A 21,647-nucleotide genomic window follows, 5' to 3' on the forward strand; every position below is an offset into this window, starting at 1 on the left:
TAAACTGCAAAGTAAACCTTGTAAGTTTGGCAGGAGAAGCCCTTAGATATTTCAGTGCAATACTTCTCAATTCTTGTTTTTACAGTCATAAACACCTTCTAATGCCAGAGGGGAAGAGGACTTTAATCCAGATAAAATAAGATTCTTAAACCCTGAAAACTGTACTCAGATTTATGGGCCAATTTTAATATTTGGGCTCCCATGCCAAAAGCTGCACATTCCACATGTGCAGTACGGGGTGTTGCCTGCCTGGCTGATTCCAGGGTCATGGCACACCAAGCTGCATCACCCATCCAGAGCTACCCCACAACCTACTCCAACATATAAACTCTGAGTTTTGTTCTCAGAATGTGTTTGCCAAATGTTATTTCCATATTTACTTTGCCTTTTAGACTTAAATATTTTATTTTTTTCTGTTGTAGTATTTTTATCCTGTATCTTATTTAACACCTTTTAATAAGCTGAATTCTTACCAAGCGAGCACAACAACATCTGAAAGATGAAATCTCTCTCTTTGATGGTATGAAACCATGACCCAACAGGCCCATCCTCTGCCTGCAGGGCTACTGGGAGCTTCATGTTAGATTATTAAATCCTTCAGAAACTCAGGTATGTTTATTCCTAATGCAAGGTACCTTGCCAAATCACCATTCTTTCCTCTTTTGAGTGCAAAAATAATTTACAATTTAAAAGTATTTGCAGTTTTGCTCTGCCTAAATCACACTTCCCTTTTACTCCTGAGTAGTTTCAGTTGTCATTTGCTTCTCTCTGTTTTTCCAAGCAGCTCATTTGCTTTGGTTCTACAGAATATTTAAATGTCAAGTTGCAATGGTGTCTCACAGAAACCAACAGGACAAGCTGGAGCACAAAAGTGCTCCTCACTTCCACTTGAAAATAAATTCCTTCCTCTGCCTTCCTTGCAAGGTCTTCTGGCCAGTTCTCTGTCCCACTTGCACCTGAAGCTCCCAAAGCCTCTGTGAAACATAGACCATTCTCATTCTTTCTTTAAAAAAAAAACAAGTGAAAACCTGCTCACAGGTTTTGACACATTTTGACTGTCAAATGGGTCAGCATATATGGGACTGCCTGAAGCTTGATTTTTAAATCTTATCTCTATTTCCAACAACCTCTATTTTTTAGCATTACACTTGCTTGAAAGTAACAGTTTGCATTTACTACTTGCTTCATCCCTACCAGTTATACCTGAAATGTCATCTAAATATCACTGTGATGTAGGGAAGGAATCAATCTACTCTGCTCCTGAACTGTTTTTATCCTTTCATCCACAGCCACATTTCTAGAGATTTTCTCGGATTCATTGCTGGCAGTTTAAACTTCACACAGACAAATTTAGCCATCCTTTTTCCCTGGCTGCCTCACACTTCCATCACCAGTAAAGGCACCCAGCTACAAGCATTGCTCTTCAGGATGAGTTGGGCACCTTTGGTACCTTCCTTTCTTTCACTGTTCCTTCTCTGTCCATCCCACTCCTCCCTGCTCTCACTGAGCTCCTGCTGCTCCTCCATCCATAGCAGTCAGAGATGATCTTTTCTCTTTCTAGAAAGCACAAGATTGTTTATCTCCCCTTGCCTGCCGCTGCTTCCTTTCCTGCCTCTCTTCTATCTTTTACAACCCAGAGAACAAGCAGCTTCTAAGATAATTTGTCTGTTTTTTGATAAAAATATGGGAGCACATCTGCTCCTGAGTCAGCTTAGACATCTCATTCTTGTCATTAGAACTCGAGTATTAATTTGAACTTTTTCTCTTCTCACTTTCCTAATGATGTGACCTTCGGTTAATGGAAGTCCTCTACAACTGTTTGCAGATTTCTTTCAACATTATCTTGGAGGTGGAAAAACTTCCCCAAATTGACTTTCCAGGTCATTAATCTTTCCTCAAACTGCTCTGTAATAAGCACTGTTAGTATAGGATAGAGACAAGCAAATAAAATCATTTTCAGGGAATTTTCATGTGTAGGACTCTCAGGGGGATGTGGAACCCTTGACAAGGTTGGCCGATTCAATGACCACAGTCGGATCACTGGCAGGACATAAACTGTGAGTCTATGAACAACTGCTCTACAAACAAGCCTTTTCCTGATGTTTTTAATTTTCTTCTAGAAGTATCCATCCCTTCAGAAAATCAATATCTTGTTTTAAAACTCAGATAACTTTTTTATTTTTACCACGATTAAATAAACTTGGTAAATTAAATAAACTTGGTAACTCCTGTATCTTAACAAAATTAAAATGAAAATGTGAGTTTACAGGCAATCTGTATCAGTGTTTAAAAAAAGAACTATTGGGTATTGGTTTGTTTTGTGAATTTTAAAGTTATTTGGATGTTAAAATTAGTTGTTGTTAATTAAGCCAATGAATTAGTTTGGCTGGTTTGGTTTTGGATTTTTTCCCTCTTAAGTCTCCAATTTGTGGGAGTAAATTTTTTTGATTTAAGAACAAAATAATTTTGAGTTGTTGTTTATAAACACTTGAAAAAATACATAAGTATTGAATAAATTGAAAAACACATAAGAAATTTATGCAATCTCATAAAAAGTGGACAACGAGACCACTGAGAACATACCTGGAGTGAGGCTGCTCAGCTGTGCTGTATCACAAGAACATACAAAAAGAGATTACATAAATTGTGGTCAAAATCTTCTAAAATTCTGTGACTTTTAATCCTTGGCAATGAACTTGCTCACTTGAATACAATTTATTTAAGGGCAACCCAAGAGTGGGGGCAAACAGAATTGTTTTATTTTTTGCTTTTTGCTGTGTAGAACAGTTGGAGATCACTTGCTTGTGTAGTATTCATAATTTAGGTATAATCTCACCCTTGCCCCCCTGTTATTTCCATTACTGGGGAGAAAAACACAGAAAACAGTAAAAATAACACTTGATTAAATAAGACACAAGACAATCCTTAGTGGCACTGCAGCCGCTGGACTTTGTTCTAGTGAGTAACCATAATGTTCAGCTAAAATACATAGAAAAATATGTTTCACCTGGAGATGAGTTGCCTTTGTCATGGAATGTTCAATGCTGCTGAGATTTGACATGGACAAAGCTTGGCTGAACTCCAGTTCTGCTCCTGATGTGAGAAGGGCCAAATTCTACACCCAGAGCCAGGAGAGCCCTGTCTGAGCCCGCTGCTCCAGCCAGCTGTGTTCCTCAGGAAATGCTCTTCCCATGGATTGGATATGCAGCAAAGGGGCCAGACTCTGGGACAAAGCAAAGCCAAGGCCCTGTTCACTATTCCATCTTTGCTGGAGCCTCCTGTGACACCTCTGTGTCTTCCCCCATGTCTAGTTTGAAGTTTAAGCAGCACCTGCTGGTGAAAACAAAGGCCATGGAAGTGCTGAGCCATCCTCCTGGAAGAACAGGTTTCATCATTACTCTGAGCTCTGGGTAAGTTGTTCTAGAATGGAATAAGCTGGGCTATCACTGTTTAGGGTAATTTTGTCAAAGTGAGGGCTGGCTCATTCCCAGCTCTCTGTGCTGAAGGCTGAATGTGACCCAACTGATCTCCACGAGCTTGGGAACTTTCAGTGGTTAAACTTTGGAATTGCAAATTATTCCATTGACAGCATTAGTTAAGACTGTATCTTCCTACTAGAAAAATGGTTATTTTGTACAGTAGAAACCCCAATGGTTCATGTGAACTGATTTTTGAAAAGAGGTTATAGAAAACAGGGAATAAAACTGGAATGCCCTGAGTTGAGGAACACGTTCCACCACATACCATCTCAGGTAATTATGCAGGAGGAAGTGTCACTTGTGTGTGATATCTGTAAGTGGAACAGTGTCTGTTTGAAATAGTGCTGCTGTCAGAGACAACAAGGGAACTTCCCTAGTTTGGTACTGGGAAGGATTAGACTGTAATGATTTCCCTTCCCTGTGATAACTGAATGCAATATAAAGTCAAATACCTGACAAAGGGTATCTGAAAAGAAATTTTACCTTTCTTTCAGTTTAAAGCCAAAATAGACTTGGCAGTGGAGGGCCGTGGTCAAAATGTGTGACCAGTACCAATTCCAAAATGCCAGAACCAGCCACTCAACTTCAGAACATTGCCACAAAACAGGTAATTGAATTACATTACATGATTTTAGTAAAACTAAAGGAGGGGAGATTTAGATTAGATGGTAGGAGGAAATTGCTTATAGTGAGGGTGGTGAGGCCCTGGCACAGGGTGCCCAGAAAAGCTGTCTGCCCCATCATTGGAAGTGTCCAATGCCAGGTTGGATGGGGCTGGGAGCAGCCTGGGATAGTGGAAGGTGCCCCTGTCCATGGCAGAGGGTGGCACTGGATGGTCTTTAAGGCCCCTTCCAACCCAGGCCATTCTATGGTTTCACAATTTTTTAATGTATAAAGTATTTAACATTCATAAGAGTACTGGAAGGTGGCCAAAGCAGCACAGTATGAGTATGATAACATTTCTCCTCACAAAAATGGACCTGAATCATCTGTTAGACCCCACATTTTCCTGACAAAATAAAGCATAATAAGTCACCACTACTTGAAAGATCCATATAAGAGGAATGGTACTGACTGGAAACACCATTTGGAGGCTAAGCAGCATATGGAAAAACCAGTAATTCTGCAGTGTTCAATCCTGCACAGTATTTATCTGGATTCACAATTCAATCATGACTCACAATTCCAAAATATTTTCTATAATAAGAAAAATAATTTTTTTTCATGGTAATGGATGTTCTTTTATACCAGAAATAGGATGGATACTTCATCGAATGGTTTGTTGTGCCTGGGCCTCCTGTAGTGATAGGATGGGTGCGTGGTGCTGCAGTGGAGTTACAAAAGCTGTACTATTTTAATGCGGAAGGATGTGGTTTGGGGTTGGTTAATACACATTGCTTGACATATTTACAAGTGTCAGATTGTGTTCTCTGTTTATAAGACTTGTGCCAAAAGGAAGGGGAGTAACATGGACCAAAGTACTTCCCTGATTGCGGGTGCCAGGATGTAACAAGCAGTTTCAAGGCTGTGACACTTGGACTGAATAAATTACAATTGTAACTGAACATTAATAATTTGTATTTGAAAACATTTTTCCTCACAGTATAGGCCCAGTCTTTGCAAGACAGAATTCCTGCTCGGTGTGGCAGGGAAGGGATTGGATGGATGATGGATTTGTCAGAGGAAACACACACACAGTAAGAACTCTGAGCTGGGTGGAACTTTTGGGTTAAATTCTGTCTCTTACTCTGTGTACGTAATTCAGGTAAATGTGATGCCTGTTTGTGGGAGAGATTTGTTACTGTGAGGTAAATCCAAACAAACTCCAGTCAGCCATTGCAAGAGATGCTAATCTTAATTTATTGCCAAGAAAAGTAAATTGCAAAAAAGACGCTTAAATGAGATTAAAATCACGATAAGAAAAGCTGCCATTGAGCACAGAGTGAGAACTTTTTCCACTTAGTCACATCATTGAAAATGTGCTGCATTTCTGTATTAAAGCTTGAGCTGAAATGCTCCATATCTTCACCTGTTAAACACAATATTTGCTTTCTACCACCTGTGGAACTCTCCAGTCAGGAGAAACTCAAGCAGGTGAGCCTAAATCTGCTCCCACTGGTTCAAATCAAAGGGTCATTACAAACAGTAAAAACGTTATTTGTGATGAATTATCTCTTTTAAACTGAGTATCTTCTTCTTGCATGGTGCTGAGTTAAGAGTTGGACTCCACGATCCTTGTGGGCCCCTGGCAACTCAAAATAATCTGTGGCTCTTCTCCAGACCATGATTATTTTGGGAATGAATTTTATTTGTTTATCTAACTCAGGTGTTTTCGAACTCCCTTTATAAAAAGCTATAGCCACCCAACGTCTTCGAAGCTGTTTCAGGTGAGCACGGGGTGGCTCCAGGGCTGTGCAGGATGTGCGGTTAAACTGGGCTGTGAAGGGGAGCTCGGCGTGCCTTGATACCGCAGTGACCACGGACGAGTTTTGAGGCCTTTTAAAAATTACTTTGAGCACTCAGGTGCTGGGGAAACCCTCCGGTGATCCGCAGAATGGCCGGGATCAGGATTGCCCCGTGTCTGGCACCACGAGCGACTTCCCTTCCGCGGACGGGACACGGTCCCCGTGCCGCAGAACATCCCGAGGTGGAAGGGACCCACCAGGAGCACCCAGTGCAGCTCCTGGCCCTGCCAGGGCCACCCCAAGGTCCCCCCTGTGCATTCCTGAGCGTTCTCCGAGTGCACCGGGAGCTCTGGCAGCCTCGGGGGCCTGGGCAGTGCCCGAAGAAAACCTTGCTCAAGTGTCTGTGTAGCCCGTTTGTTCTTTTTGCTTTTCCTTGATGGGTAATCAGAGAATTCTGCTCAGTTCAGAGACAGTAAATAGTAACTTTCCTTATCCCGTTCTTTATGTATTTGGGAAAAGGAAAAAAAAAAGCCCCTTTGGTAAACTTGTAACATCACAATGTGAAACTGTTTCTCCTTTTCCAGTAGGACACTGGTTTTCTAATGTCCTGTGGCACTTTGCGACTTTCGAGTGGCCCCCGGGGAGCCCGTTCAGCGCCCAAGCACCCTCCTGGGGGAAAACCTGGCGCTGCTGTCCCGCCTCCTGCCCGGCCGGGCCCGTTCCGGGCGCTGGCAGCGATCCCGTGCCGAGGGTCGGGACCCGACCCGGGACCCCCCGGCCCCGCCGCTCCCGAGCGCCCCCGGCGGGCGGCGGGCGCAGAGCAGCGGCGGCGGGAGGTGCCCCGCCCCGGGGCCCCGCCCCCGGGCCCGCGTCACGTGGTGCGGCGGGGACCAATGGCGCGGCGCGGTGCGGGCCCGGGCGCCATTGCTGTCAGAGCGCAGGAGGCAGAGCGGGCGCGGAGCTGCGGCCGCTGCGGGCACGGCCGGCACAGCGCGGGCGGACAGCGCTCCCTGCCCGGGCCGGGCCGCGCCCGCACCGCCGTCACCCCGCGGGCAGCGCCGACGAGGCGGCGGCGCCGGCAGCAGGAGCGGGAGGAGGAGGAAAACACCATCCACGCACAGCCAGCGGCGGCAGCAGCGAGGGGCGGCCGGGCGGGGCGGGGAGGGGACACAGCGCCCCCCGCCCTCCGACGCCTCCGCACGGGGCCGGGACCGGGACCCCCCCTCGCCTCGCCCGCCCCGCGTCCCGCACGGACCCGCCGCCCTCCGCGCGACCCCCGACCGGGGGGGGCCGCACCTGGACGCGGAAGGGCGGCCCCGGGCCCCCCCTTCCTCCTCTTCTTCTCCCGGCCTGGAGGAGCGGGGGACGCGTCCCCCCCGCTTGCACCGGAGAAGGGCCTCCCGGCTCGAGGATTATCGGCGCGGGGGCGGGTAGCGAGGAGCAGCGCGCCCGCCCCGGCCTCGGTGCGTCCCCTCCCGGCCGCGGGGCCCCGCGGGGCCGAGGGGCCGGAGCGCGGCGGCCGCCCCAGGCAGTGACGGGGGTCGCCCCGGGGGTCGCCCGCCTTGCCCCTCGCCCCCCGGCCGTCCCCCCAGACATGCCCCGCCGTGGCGGCCCGGCTTGCCGAGGATCATGACTGCGGCAGCGAACTGGGTGGCGAACGGGGCCAGCCTGGAGGACTGTCACTCCAACCTCTTCTCGCTGGTGAGTGAGTGAGTGAGCGGGCGGTGGGCGGGTGGGCGCCCGCAGGTGGCTCCGCGCCGGGTTTGCCGGTTGGGAGCAGCTGCCGGAGGTTTATAGGCAGGGCCCGGGGCTGCTCCTGCTCTGGCCCCTCCCCCGGCCCGGTCCCCGTGTTTATTTTGCTCCTTAGCGTGGTTTGCTGCGGGTCTGTGTATCGCGCTCGCAGCTGGAGAGCGGGCAGGGGACGGCTCTGTGTCCCCCGCACAACCATCTTCCCCGGGTAAACAGGCTCCTCTCCCCGCCTCCCTTGGCACTCCGTGCCCTGTGCGCTTTGTGCCACCGAACCGGGGGGTTTTCTCTCCTCTCACAATGACAAACGCCATTTCAGCAGCAACGAACGCTCATGTAGTGTGATCGACTGTCGGACTTAGCTCTGGGCTCCTGTGACGGCGTGTCAGCTGCTGTTACAGCCTGCTCTCCTCTTTGCACACATCGTGCTCGGGGGCAAGAGGTTAAAAAAAACCCAAACCTTTTAATTTTTTCTTCTCTGAAGAACAACAGCGTCTGACAGTAGTGTGCCGGATTGTTTGCATAGATGCCGTCTGCCCATCTCACTGGGAACTTCCGACGTGGATGGCGTGGTTTAATGTTGCAGAAATCATGATATCAGTTTTGGCTGGCTATAGACCGGCAATTTAAATTTAAAATACGCAAACAATTTGTGTGTAACGGCAAAGTCATTTGGAAATACTTTGCTTTATTTTACCTGGCACGCACAGGAACATTATCCCTTCTGGCTGGGCAACAGCTGAGTGAGCGAGAGGGCTGCTGGATCGTCGGGAGCCTTCCAGTGCTACAGGGATAATGTCGGAGGGGAGGAGGGACTTGTTCAGTGCGTGGTGTGGTGGAGTTAAAACCTTGTGATGCAACTTTGGGGGTAGCATGTGTGAAAGGATTGTGGTGGGTGCCCCCTCCCTGCAGCAGAGCTCTGCCAGAATTGGAGGTGGGTGCATATGTTCTTCTTCTGATAGAACGGAAGAGATTGTTTTTAGCTCCCTTATGAAAATAAGGAGAGGGGAAAAAAGGAAATTACTTAGAAATGCAAATGATCAAGCTCTTTGTTTTATGCTTTTTAACGTTATTGTAGTGTATTTGTTATTTTGTCTCAGGGTTTGTTTGTTGTTTTTTTTTTTTTTTTTTTTTTTAATTTGGTGTATATTTTGCTTGTACCTTTTAAGAATCTGGAACAAGAGCTGTAGTTTACTACTGCTCGAAAACTGCCCCAAGAGCTTGTTCTGTGAGAATGATACATTTCTAACTTTGGCTTTTTATCGAATTGTTACGTTATGTAAGTTTGTATCGGTGCTTCTGTTTGAAGGCATGTAGTAATATTTATAAATATGTAGCAGTGCTCTGTGTATCGAGATGCAGGAAGGGTGATTTGGGGGATTGTTATGGTGATTTTGACTACGGCTGCTCTTAGCCGGGGAGGAAAATAAATCGGGAAGCATGAAGGGAACAATCGTATCTGATTGTAGAAGGGAGGCAGTGGAGGGTTTGCTCCTCACAGAGTTGTGAAGTCCCCGTTCATTAATGCAGACTGGAGTGTGTGTTTGGAGAGGCGGAACTTCTCCTGCAGTTGCAATCTGCAAATCTGTCACTGGTAAAAATAATTGTTGGCATGCAATTATCATAAATTATAAAGTGAAGCTATTTCATAGTTATTGTGGTTTGGTTGCTTTTTTTCTCCCACCTGACTAGGCTAGGGAAATGTTCAATTTTAAATGGGTGTGTAATATCACTGAAATAAGTTAAACGAAATTCTTTTGCAAGTGGCTTTAATAATAATGAGTTTAATGTGCAACCCTTTAATCTCCCATGTAATTTTGTGGGAGGTATCTGTGCCTTAATGTGGTGCTGTGTATGAAACTCTGTTTTTATTGTATTCTGGCTCTACAAAAATAAAAAAGGGGATCAAGTAGTAGTATTTTTAAAATACAGCCTATGTGAAAACTATTCAGAAGATTTATTTTATTTTGTGTTAGTTTTTTTGGGATTTATTTAGCAGAGAAAGATACTGAAAATGGAAACACTGGAAATACGTGGCCAGCACCACTGACCCTTTAACCTCTGATTGTCATATTAATTTCAAAATTTATGAAGTGTTTAAGCTACAGTAGTCTGGATTAGTAGTTAGAGAAACTTTGTTAATCATTTACTTTTTCACTGTAACAGAACAAAATCTAAACCACTAGCTGGTGGGAATCCATTCATTCTTTAACAGCATGGTAGATTACAAATATTTTGAAAATTGATTCTGCTATTAGAAGTTGGGGGTTTTTCAACTGCAGGCTTTGTTTTGTGTGTGAATCACAAATAAATGTTCGTGACTGGAGAATTACAGTTCTGAAATAATTATAGTCTATCATGATACTGTTTGTTCATGGTTAAATAATATTCCTTGCCACAGACATTTGTTTTGTGGAAGCAGGAACGCTGTCTCCCTGCCCTGGAGAAGCCAGAGCTCTGTGTCAGCTCTGTCTGGTTGCTGTGGTGGATTTGGGTTGGCTTAACAATTCATGATTTCTATTTTTCTAGACATGCTAGAGAGGTTAGGAGCCTTTGCTGCTTCTGAATCTTTTGATGGCAAGTGATTTCTTAAAGCTTTTAGTAACTGATTCTCTTTTATCAGTGATGTCCTGACACTGTGGAGGCCCTCAGTGGTGTGGGCTCAGAATGTGTCACCCGAGGGTCTGAAGTGAAGGTTTTAAAGTTACCTTTGGCTGTGCAGGTGCTGGGGGTGGTGCTGGGCTGGCAGAGCTGGGTTCCATGGAACGTCCCTCTGGATTGCAGCACTTGGCAGCACCGAGTGTGTGTGGTGTTCTCCGGCAGCGCGGGGATCCAGCGCCGCCCTGGGAAATGGGCAGGCAGAACCCCCAGCCAGCCTGCATGCACATCCCAGTCCTGCTCTGAGCGTGGAGCCTTTCCTAGTGAGGTGATGGAAGGGCTGGTTTGCATCTTTGTTATCAGAGTACTCCTCAAATAATAACTTGTTTAATCTGCTCAGTATAAAGCCTTGCTCATTAAAAATACACTTTCTGTCTGAAATTGCTGTTCCTAGCTCAGCAGTAGGAAAAATGATATTTATCCTCGCTCTGTTTTTGCTGTAGTCAAAATGTCTACTGCTGCTTTTGAAAAGAATGTCTGTTTTGATAAACAGTATTTAATAAGCCATTGTATGGGCCAGTTTATTTAAATACTAATTAAGAGCTGTCTAATAACTATTTAGAGACAAAATGTTCTGAGGTAATATGCTTTGTATTAAAACTTCAGCCTCAGCTGGCAGCAGTCTTCCTGTGAATAATCCTTAATCATAAAAGTAGTCTTACTGAAATTAATTTGACTTTTCCTGTGAGTAAGGGTTACTCATATGACAGTGAGGGCTTTCATGAAGATGTTTCTTCAACTATCTAGGCTTTGGTGCCATGCTGGATCCCAAAGCACAGCTCAGTCTTGGGAAATTGGGGTGAAGTTGCATAACGTTGGATATACTGGAGCTGGAGAGTACGGCCAAGGGTGTCAGGAATGACCTGAAATTTGGAGGAGCTTTCACGGGGTAGAACCTTGGTACTGTAGGAATCTTCATGCTGGAAAAGACACAATTGTATTCTGGAGAAGTGAGACAGGTTAGAGAAACTGCTATGGAAGATGTCCCATGTTCTTGTAGAAGTGCATTCCTACAGAAACCCACTGCCAGAAGGGTCCAGGCAGTGGGAATTGTGTTTGTTCTTGTTTAAAAGGCAAAGTTAAAAACAGTGAAGGCTGTCACTACTGTTGCTTTTTGCAGTTCACATCCAGGAACAGAAGTTGTTCCCTTTGATCAGTGAGTTTTGTTGATGTTTCCAGCATAAAATAAAAGGAATTAAAGCAATCAGAGGTGGCATTTGGCTTATTCTCCTAAAGGTTCTTCATGGCATCAGAAAGTGAAGGTTGCAGAGGCTGCTGTGAGCTATTCCTTGGTGTTGCATAATTGTCAGTAAAGGACTTCATAGTAAATGTTGATTGCTCAATGCCTTCAGTAGTAGTGAATTAACCAGTAGTCCTTGCTTGTTGTGTTTTCATAAATGCAGTGCTCCGAGCAGTGGGCTGGGACTTTGGCATGCTGAATGTTCAGCACTGCACAGTGTCTATCTTGCTTGTTTGGAATTTTATGTAGGTGTGAATTTACATGCATAAATAATTAAGAAATGGAATTAACCTCTCAAGTTGTGCAAAAGTATTTGATTCTCTAGTTATCTTTGTCCTGAGTTTTATTAGGTAACAAGACAGAAGTAGAGAGATGACATTAGAAAGCTTGTTCACTTCTTGCTAATAAAAGATTATTTCAGGTTTTAAATCACTTCAGTGGTAGGTTTATATTATGTCCTGTCAGAGTATTTGACAGTTTAATGGGACATGCCAGGGAGAGGGTTTGAAGTGAACAGACCCAGATTTGCAAAGAGATTGGGACAGTGACGTTCAGCCAGTGTGCCCTGCTCCAGGAGGAGAATTGAGGGACCTGTTGGATAACCAACCTTTTGGGAATATTCCCAAAAAAATGGGGGGGGGGGTGCAGGAGTGACATTTGCAGCTCAGAATAAGTGTGCCCAAGCTAATCACTAAGAAATATTTGAGTGAGGTTTCCTTGAAATCCTGAGTATCTTGTGAATGTGCACATGTCCTGGGGCTGGAAATCCTTCCCCAGGGATTCTGTCCTGATTCTGGTGGCACTGTGAGTCGGGTTGTGTGACTGCTGTTGGGAACATCAGCACAAAAAAATTAATACCCAAATATCAGGGTGAAGTATTAAAAGATATCCTAGGTAACTACACCTTAGGAACAGGAATTTAAACACTATCTGGAAATAGATTTTTCTATTTTTCTACATTTTTAATACAGAATTGACATCATAACCCCAGTTCTCAAGCACCCTCCCCACCCTGACTCATTTGATCTTGGATTTTTTTGCCTTCTTCTGAGAGTGCTTCCTCATATGAAAGAATAAAGAAAGATCTACAGATAGAACTTTTAAATCCTTTCTTCTATTATTTTCATTCTGGACAATGCAGTTCTTTTGAAGAAAATCTAAAGAAACTGAAGGTTTTGATCTTCGGTGGAAAAAAATAAGTGTGGTGCATATGAGATATATTTGCTGAGCGTGTTAACTTGAGTAACTTTGGTCATTAGATGAAGAAGGAATCTTTATGGATTTTGTTTTAATTTTTTCATCTCTCTAGTTCTCAGAAGCATTACATGAAAGGATATGTGTGTGTGCAGATGCACTGCTTTTAAATACCAAAGCCCATCAGTGTTAGGGGGCCGTTGCACTTTGTGGTGGGGTGAACACCTGGGCTGGTTTGAAGCTTCCCGTTCACGGAGTGAGGATGCACCTGTTGTCTCCCCTTTCCTTGATCTCTCTATGGAATTACTCCCACCTCCCCACCTGCCCCAGTCCACTTTTGCATCATAGTTGTGGCAGCACACTTTTATCAGGGTTTGGGTTTTGCTCTGATCAGAGCAGGGATGCACCTACAAATTTTTTCTCGCATCCTGTGGCTGGAATGGTTGGCAGCTTGCTGCATTCCTTCATTGTCTCCCTGATGTTACACCTGCTGCCTCTCTGCCTTTTATTTTTCCTTGAGTGCTGGCTCCAGTGTATGCCAGGATCACCTCATTATAGATTTATGTCCTTTGGTTTTTTCTAGTTGTTCTGTGGTAGCTGTGGAGGATGACAGTTGATGTCCACAGACCAACAAAACCCCTTTTCCTGAGCTTGTGTGGAATCCTCTGGACAACCCAGTAACACTGGGTAGGTGGTTGGGCTGTTCCCACTGTTGTTAAGGCTGACAAGTGTAGTTTACACAAAACTTTGGAGTCTGTGTGTGTTCATTTACTGTTCTGTGGGTGAGTCGTGTACTTCGTTGTGTAGAGTCTGTCACGGCGGCATTTGCATCTTGTTGGTGCCATAGTAACACAAATAATAAGCAAAAATACTGTTCTGACTGAAAACATGCTTGTTTTAGTATTAACTTGCCAGTTTTAAAAGTGCACAAGTGTTTCCAACAGAAGATCCCAACCCAAATCCAGAAGATTTGCTTATAAGGAGTGTGTGTTTACATGGGGGCATCTTTGTTCCTCAGACCAGGCTGTTCCACTGCTTTCATTTTGAGCTCAAAGTATTGCTTTAAAAATAGATCCTCTTTCCTTGAGTTCCCTGACATCAACTGATAGTTTTAAAGAGAAACCAGCTAATAAAAATATTCTGCTCTGCAGACCTCAAAATCTGGCTAAAAGCTGGTGTTGGGCTCCCTGTGCACACAGTAGTGGAGTGAGCACACAGGGCAGGATCAGGGGACTGGCATACTGGCAATGACAGCTTGTGTTGTTTCCTGCTGTGCCCAGCTCGTTACAGAGCTGTGCAATAGTGTGATCCCAGCACTGCAAAATGATAATGAGGGCTGAGCAGAACCTACTCTGATACCAGGGAAGAAGTTTAGCGTTTCACATTGGGAGTGTTCTCAGCATTTCCTCTTGTAGTAAGGAGCTGCCGTACTCACAAGTGTAAAACATTTAAACAATCTTTCTTTTGGCTTGTGCTGTGAATATTCATTAATTTTGATGAATTCTGACTCTCACTTTCTACCTTAATCTGTAAAAATACGTTATTTCTCATTGAGTCATGTGTGGCTTAATCCATGAGCAGAATTGCAGTAGTGCATGTGGATGTGTGGCTGGAGCTTTTAGTGGCATCCTTGCTTTTGTTTCTTTGAGATGGGGAATTTTATTGTGTGGTGCTGTTGTATAAGGTGCCCTGAGGCAATATTTACATTTATGTGACTAACACAGATGAGCTCAAACATACACAATGACCTTGTCCCTATATTAAGGAATGTATTTAATCAGCTTATGAAAATAGAGAAAAATGGCCGGGCTTCTATTACAAAAGTAATTAGATATGACACTTGTATTTCTGTATCACTTCTTGTGAGTCAGTTACCTCAGCTTTCTTTAATCAGACAGTGTTGCAGCTTAGTGTATTCTTGTTTATGAAAATTATAATTACAGAGGAAAAAATTTGGGTTCCCCCCCCCCCCCCCCCTTACATTTTTGTTCCTCCCCCTTCACTTTTCTTCCATGCATTGGTGGCTCCAGAAAGGTCCATAAATTCATATTTAAGCCTGGAGTGTGGAGCTGACCTAGTGAAAATCTTTTCCCCCTTCTCTCTCCCAAGGCAGCTCTGTTCCCCTCATTCTTCTCTCCCCACCGCGTTTTGGCAGTGGCGTGGATTGAACGGAGATCAAAGTGGCTTTGTAACCACAATCCGTGTCTTAGAGAAGGAAATTTAAAGCTTGTTCAGTAAAACTTTATTTCATTCATCTTTTAGCTTTAAAAGAGCTATGCTGTGGTCAGGGCCTTGTGGTTGCCTGTTCTTATGACTCCATATTTGCCCATAAAATACCATATTTTGTGAGAACAGAGGATTGAAAGCAAAATTTAAAGGAAAACTCTTCTTTACCTATTGATCAGGCATTGGCAGACTTCCAGTTTTTGATAACAACGCATTCATAGCTGACAGCTATGGGACGTAAGTGTCAAAATGTGTTGGTTTTTTACATTATAGACTCCTGACTTTTTACTTATAGGAGTCTCTGATTTACTAAGAAGTTTTCAAACCTAGTTTAATATATCTGCAGTCTCTTAGTGTTGGACTTTTATGAGTCTCACTTCATGTATGTCTACAATGTTACTGGATTTGTAGGCAGCTCTGGTGAGACACAAAATTAATACCAGGAATGTTTTGTAGTGGCCATGTCAAGTATTTTTATTTAAAAAAAAATTCTTTGCTGAGAGAAAAGGTGAATTGGTTAAATTACTTTGTTCTGAAAAAGCTGCTTTCAGTTTTAGCTCAGTGTTTCTAGTTATTTAATTTTCCGTGTGTATTTTAATAAAATTTTGACTGGAGCTCTCTGTGAATTTCCATAATTCCCTTCTGGCAGGAGGTGCTGGATTCTTGTCTTTGCAGGAATGACAGTGAGAGAGCTGGCAAAGTGAATCTACATGACCAGTCATGCAGTGGCTTTATTTACTACTTTCCATATTACAGGAGATTCATACACCAGGATTCTCCAGGTGTGGGTTTTGAAGGGCTGAGGGATTTTGGCTGCTCCTGACAAGCTGGACAGTGCTGGGTGTCAGTGATGAGGACAGGGGTGAAGAACCAGGGCTGGGGGATGGGATTCCTGTGCTGTTCCTGCCTCTCTGTCCCAGAGCAGGAGCCTGGGTTGGGCTCTTTTGGGAAGGGAGAGAGGTGTGCAGGGCAGGGATGGACGTGGGTTAAAACTGAGCTTTGCTGGGCAGGCAGGGATGGGCATGGGTTAAAACCGAGCTTTGCTGGGCAGGGCAGGGATGGACCCAGCTGTAAACCCGTGGGAGCTGCTGTGCTGCTCAGATGTGGGGCACAGGAATGTTCCAAGTCCTTGGTGCAGCTTTTTGTGTAATGGAAGAAAGGGAACCACAGTCTTTAACTCACTGTGCCAAAGTTTACTCTGCTCGGGTTGTTACTTCCTCCAGCCCACCCTCCCCCCTCTTTTTTCTGCCCATATGTCAGATTACTTGGTTTGGGAAACAGCTGATAGTCCATTGTATGACTCTGATGTTTGACATTTCCTTCCTCTTTCAGTTAAAAAAAATCTAGAAAAGAAAATTAAATTTGGGAAGAATATAGAGAATTCTTTTGTTTTCTTGCAGATTTGTTTTTGTAATTTTTTTTCACGTGTTGGACTGCTTTTCTGTAGTCCAGCTTTCTCCAAGAGGGGACTTTCTCAAATTTGGAAAATAGGCAGTCAGTTCTGATTCTTTCTGAAGAAAGAAGTCAAACCTCATCATTCACCCTGTCTGAAAACAAGGGAGGGATACTCTGGCTGCTGGCAAGTTGCATCTTTATTTGCTTTTTTTTTGTGTGCTATTGAAGTTTGCGGTGGTAGTTTCCATTTTATTATCTGTTCTCAACCATCTACTCAGAAGTTAAAATATAATTGATTCCCTTTTATGAAGAAACTGTCTGAAGTGATGGAGAACTCAGAGATGCCTTTCTGTAAAATAGTGTCTGTGACTTGAGCTGTGGGGTGGGTCACTACCTTAACCCAGGGTTTGGTAATATGAAAAGAATTTCTTCAGTTGCTTCTGTCTTTTGTCTTGGAGATGGCATTTTGCTTCCAGGCATTGTGTGCTTCCATACAGCCTGCAGGGGTAAATGTTCAGCTCTGCCATGGGTAAGCTTCATTCCATGTAGAATTATTAAGGTTGGAAAAGAGCTCCAAGATCAAGTCCTCTTCTCCCCCTTTTCCCAGTAATAAAAAACACCTAAGCCAAAGCAAACCCAGTCATGCCTTGTTACTTTTGGCTGCCCCAGGTAGATGGATGCTTGGACATGGGTGAGGTTTGTGCATCCTCTGACCCCCAAATTTCTGCCTATTCAGTTTTGTTGTGCAGGTTGCCTTTCCTGTTTCCCTTTCTCACTCCTGGTGATGGGATTCTGGCACAGCATCTTCCCATGTTGTGTGGCTGTGTTGGTGCAAGAGCCAGCAGGACACGTGTGTGGAAGTGCCTGTGTGAGTCTCAGTGCCACGCTGACCTGGGACAGTGCTGCTGCCATCTTTCTGTTTCCTTATGTTCATGTCTTGAATATTTTAGGCTTGAAAGTATCTTTTCAAGTGATGGCTGAGTCTCAGCCCTTTGGCTTCCAGCCATGCTTATCACATTATCCTTTCCCATCTCTCCTGGACTGGGTTACAGTGGAGGGGAGCTGCCGAGCCAGGCACCAGCGTGGGACCATGTTCTGAATTTGCTGGATTTGTTAAGGGCTGCAGATTTGCTAACCAAAGCCTTCACTGCAGGTGAAAGTTGTTGATGTAACTCAAAGGTCTTTAATCAAAAATTTCCTCTTTAATTCTTTGTTTTTAAATAATTCTTAAAGAGCTTTTGCAGTTAGTCCTGAATGACTATAGGTGCTTTATAGGTGGACATTGGGTCCTGGCTGAGGATGGCAGCTCTGAGGGTGACCATTGAGTGCTTTGTGTGCTGATGAGACTTCCAAGGTACCTCTTGGTACCTGGCTAAATGAAGGGGCATGGAACAGTGTTGTGGAATCACAATTCCACCTAAGTGTCCTGTCTCAGTGGTGGCCAGTGTTTGTTTGGCCTGCTGGATTTGCTGAAGTGGATGTAGTTGCACTTCCCTTGAATTATCTCCCAGGCTCTCTGAGTATTTGGTTGAGAGGTTTCTTGAACCAGGTAGTTATTTTATAGAAAAATTCTAAACTAGTGCGTAAGTTTTTATCCTGATACAAAAATTTCAGCCGCCTCATTTTGGTTTGAGTCTGTGTTCTGCTAATTTAATTTGATATCTGGAAGAAAACCAGCAGCTGTTCTCTAGAGAACCTCACTTTCCTTCTTATAAACCAACCAGACTTAATCCATGGATGATTTTTCAACTGTATGGAATATATATTTTTTGACCATTCCTGTAATTCTTCTGGTTTTGATGTTGTGAAACAAGAGCTGCAGTTTGTGATGAATGTGCAGAGCTGCAGATGAATTGTAATGGCCTCAATTTCTATGTCACCTTCTGTTTCTTTTATAAGAATTTCTCACATTTGGTTTTGTTTTGCCAACCTGTTTTTGCAGTGGACTGGAAGAAGATACTTTCTCTTTCAGTGTGTCAGTGTGTGCTCATTTTCCTCTGCTGTGCTTGATTGTAGTCATCTACTTTAGTATTTAACCTTGAATTTCTGTGAGGGTTTGGATCCATATCAGTAATTTGGGTGCTTTTACCAGATTGCTCTTTCTTTTATGCTTGCCACTCAAAAAGCCTTTGTTGGTAACTGCTGCATCTGCCAGAGCTGCTGAAATTTGAGCATTAGTATTGGAGTCCTTTTATATTTTCCACTGGGAAAGATGGTACTTGGTTGCCACCTCAAATTCTTTTTGAAATGGGTCTGATTTTTGTTTCTTTGAAAGAAGCAATTAATCTTTCTGGCTGCCTCCTCTCCTACATGGGCAAAGTCACCCTCACGCTGGAGAGAAAGAGGAAAAAATACCTCATTTCTGTCAGTCCTGTTTACTTTTTAGGCATAAGAGTTCGTGCTGTTAGTTTGTGGCTTTTAATAATGTGAAACCTATTATTTTAGAAATGCCTTGGTTTGCTGGTCTTGGATACTGTGATACGGGATCTCAGATGTCCCCAGGTACAGAAGTCCATCAGGGGGATATCTGATAATAGGATTTTGGTTACAGCTAATCCTTCTCTGAGACTTGCAAAGGTAAAAGATGACACACAAATGCCCTGACACTGTTGCTTGTCACAAACAGCTCTGGAGTAGGAGCATTTAGATAATCTGTTCCAGGGGGCATGAGGGAAGGAGGCATCATGGATTGCAGGGATTTATCCAGCAGAAAGCTGTTCCAGGCACATGTGCTGCATGCACTGGCATGCTCACTTTCATGTTGGTTTTAAGAGCCAAGGAATAACAACAAAAAAAAAGGTAATTTTTTCATCCTTCATTTTTAAAAGCTTGTTAGTGGCTGCCCTTTATCCCTTTTTTTTCCAGCCACTTGACTGTGTGCTTATGCAGGGAGAGGATTAAAGTCAAACATGTCATTCTGCTGCTGCTCAGTTGCATACTAAGAGGGCTGAGGCTGAGTGCTGGGCTCCAAAGCACAAACCATGGCATGGTGTTTATTCTGCCATGGGACACCCACTTCAGAATTAGCTATTTTTTGTTGTGCTATTTTTTGTCTATTCTTGATTTCAGAGCAAGTTTGGAGGACTTTGTGCAGTTATGGCTATACTTGGCCTCACAGAAATGTCCATTTGAAGCTCATTCAGTGCGTGCAAGGCCTCTCACTGCCATGTGATCCCTCCCTCTTACAGGGGCAGAAGGGATAAGCCCTGAGGGAAGGGAACACAAACCATTCCTTGCTCTTTTAAAATGGAAAGCATGAAGAGGAGGATGTTAAGATGTAGTTCAGGGAACGATCTGATTTCAGGAGACTCTGCAGGGCTGAGCTGGTCAGTCTGCTGTGGGTTTTCACACCCCAGAGATCTTCAGACCCAGCAGACAAGATGGGGAATGTCTGTGGACAGGTGCTGGCACTGCTCAGTTGTGCTGTGGGAATAGGAACCTCTCTCAGGGTGTGCAAACAGTCTGTAAAGCTGTGAAGAAAACGAATTTTTTAGTTAAGCAATCTCATCTATTCCTTCAATTCACTTGACAGAGACTTAGGGAGATGTTACTAAATGCTTTATTTCACTGTGAGAGGGGATGATGTTTGCCTCCTCCACAAGCAACACATTGTTACAGAGTAGTTTTCAGTCCTCCTGTCCTCGTCCTTTTGTCCTTCCTTCCTAGTGAAGTGTATCAACATGACATAACTTTTATCTGGTATTTAAATGGCTGGAGTGGAGTGTGCAATATTTCGTTGCCGTGTGAGGATGATGCAGTGAAATGAGACACTGTAACCAAAACAGATGGTGCTAATCTTGAGTCTGTCTGCAAGATCTTACAGCATTTAATTAAAATGGTGGTGTAATTCCCATGACACCTTTAACTACAGTTTAAATTCTTGGACTATGAACTAAGGGCTTTCTTATGCAGATTTTCACTCATGTGAGTAGTCCTTAGTATGAGTCTCTGGTGGCTTCAGAATAGCTACTTACTTGAATGAAACTCTCAAGATGAGACACTAATAAAACTGGCAAACATATATATGGCATTTACATGTTTTATGTTCCAATTTGAAACATAAATTTTAGACTAAAGATACTTAGCAACTGCTTTCCTATGAAGAAGCAAACAAAATTCTAGATTAGAGGAATTGTTTAGACTGAGCCTAACTTCAGAGGCTGGTAAATACAATGTTTTAAGGTACCCTGGGCAGCTTAACATCTTTCCCTGGGTTGGAAGGACATTTGATGAAAGCTTTTATATTCCTTTGTTTAACTGAAATGTGTTTGTAGAAGTGATGGTGTGGCTTGCTTTTTTCCATTGATTGCATTGGTTTTTTATGACCATTAAAGAAAGTTGTGTTTGAAGCACTGGGAAGACTTGAATTTGTCTAAGTGGCACCTTTTAGGCAGGCAACTGGGAAGTAATTTTATACTTGGTTTTTGTTTTGTTTCAAATTGGAGAAGTGTGAAAAATAAAATGACCTGAAATTTGCCGTGTTGAAAGTCCTTTAGAAAGCAGGGTCAGAGCTGAGGGCCTGCATGATTGATATCTGGTTCTTTTATTCATGATATGATCTTACCTCCTTTCCAATGCATCCTTCCTATTTTGAAAGTACCAGATGATTTTCTGCACTCTGCAGCCTGACTCTGTCTTAGCTTTTCTTACTTTTCTGTATGATATGAAGCAGGGAAAATAGCACATTTATATTGTTTTAGTCATTGTTTTTGATGTAGAGAAGCACAAAGTAGTTAAAAAATAGCTCTGCTTTACACTTAATGTGGCCAAATACAAGAATATCTCAAACATCCCTCTTTCTCCTTCTGTTGTGTCTATATTATTGTATGATCTCTCCAAGGGAGCTTTGTGTATTAAAATGGGTGGAATTACTCAAGTGATCTGGAGAAGTTAATTTAGAGTTGGCCTGTCCATTTCCCATAAAACTGAGGCCAAAAAGCATTTGGTGGAGATGGGAAATAAAAGAGGAGGTGGAAGATGGGTTTGTTTGTGTTCCATCTGCAAGGGCTGCAGAAGAGGAAAGCAGTCACAGTGGCTACCCAGCACTAATTATATCTTCAGGGCTGCTGGGAGCATGCCAGCACCAAGTTGTGCACTGTGAAATGTTACTGGGGAATTGTGATTTTTAGCAGCCTAAACTCTACCAATCTGAGTGGAGCACGATGAGATCAGCAGAAGACCCTCCCAGCCTGCCTATTATTGTGATTTAAGCCTGAAGGGGGAAAAGAATGAGAGCTTAGGTTTTCTGTCTCCTAGGAATTCACAGTCGTGGATGGTGTCCTGGAGCCCTGAGCTGTGGCAGGT

General features: G+C 43.8%; 1 protein-coding gene across 1 annotated transcript in view; it reads left to right on the forward strand.

Annotated features, from left to right (window-relative positions):
• Positions 1-7,450: 7,450 nt before the first annotated feature.
• MED13L (mediator complex subunit 13L) overlaps positions 7,451-21,647 on the forward strand; it is a 168,895-nt gene continuing 154,698 nt past the window's right edge. The window contains exon 1 of the mRNA XM_071445451.1: positions 7,451-7,585. Within this exon, the coding sequence (XP_071301552.1) occupies positions 7,514-7,585 (72 nt within the window). The 5' untranslated portion in view covers positions 7,451-7,513. The remainder of the gene's footprint in view (positions 7,586-21,647) is intronic.

The sequence above is a fragment of the Agelaius tricolor genome, unplaced genomic scaffold (assembly GCF_023055355.1).
Source record: "Agelaius tricolor isolate 1412-34295 unplaced genomic scaffold, bAgeTri1.0.p SCAF_20, whole genome shotgun sequence".
In the NCBI taxonomy this organism is placed as follows: domain Eukaryota; kingdom Metazoa; phylum Chordata; class Aves; order Passeriformes; family Icteridae; genus Agelaius; species Agelaius tricolor.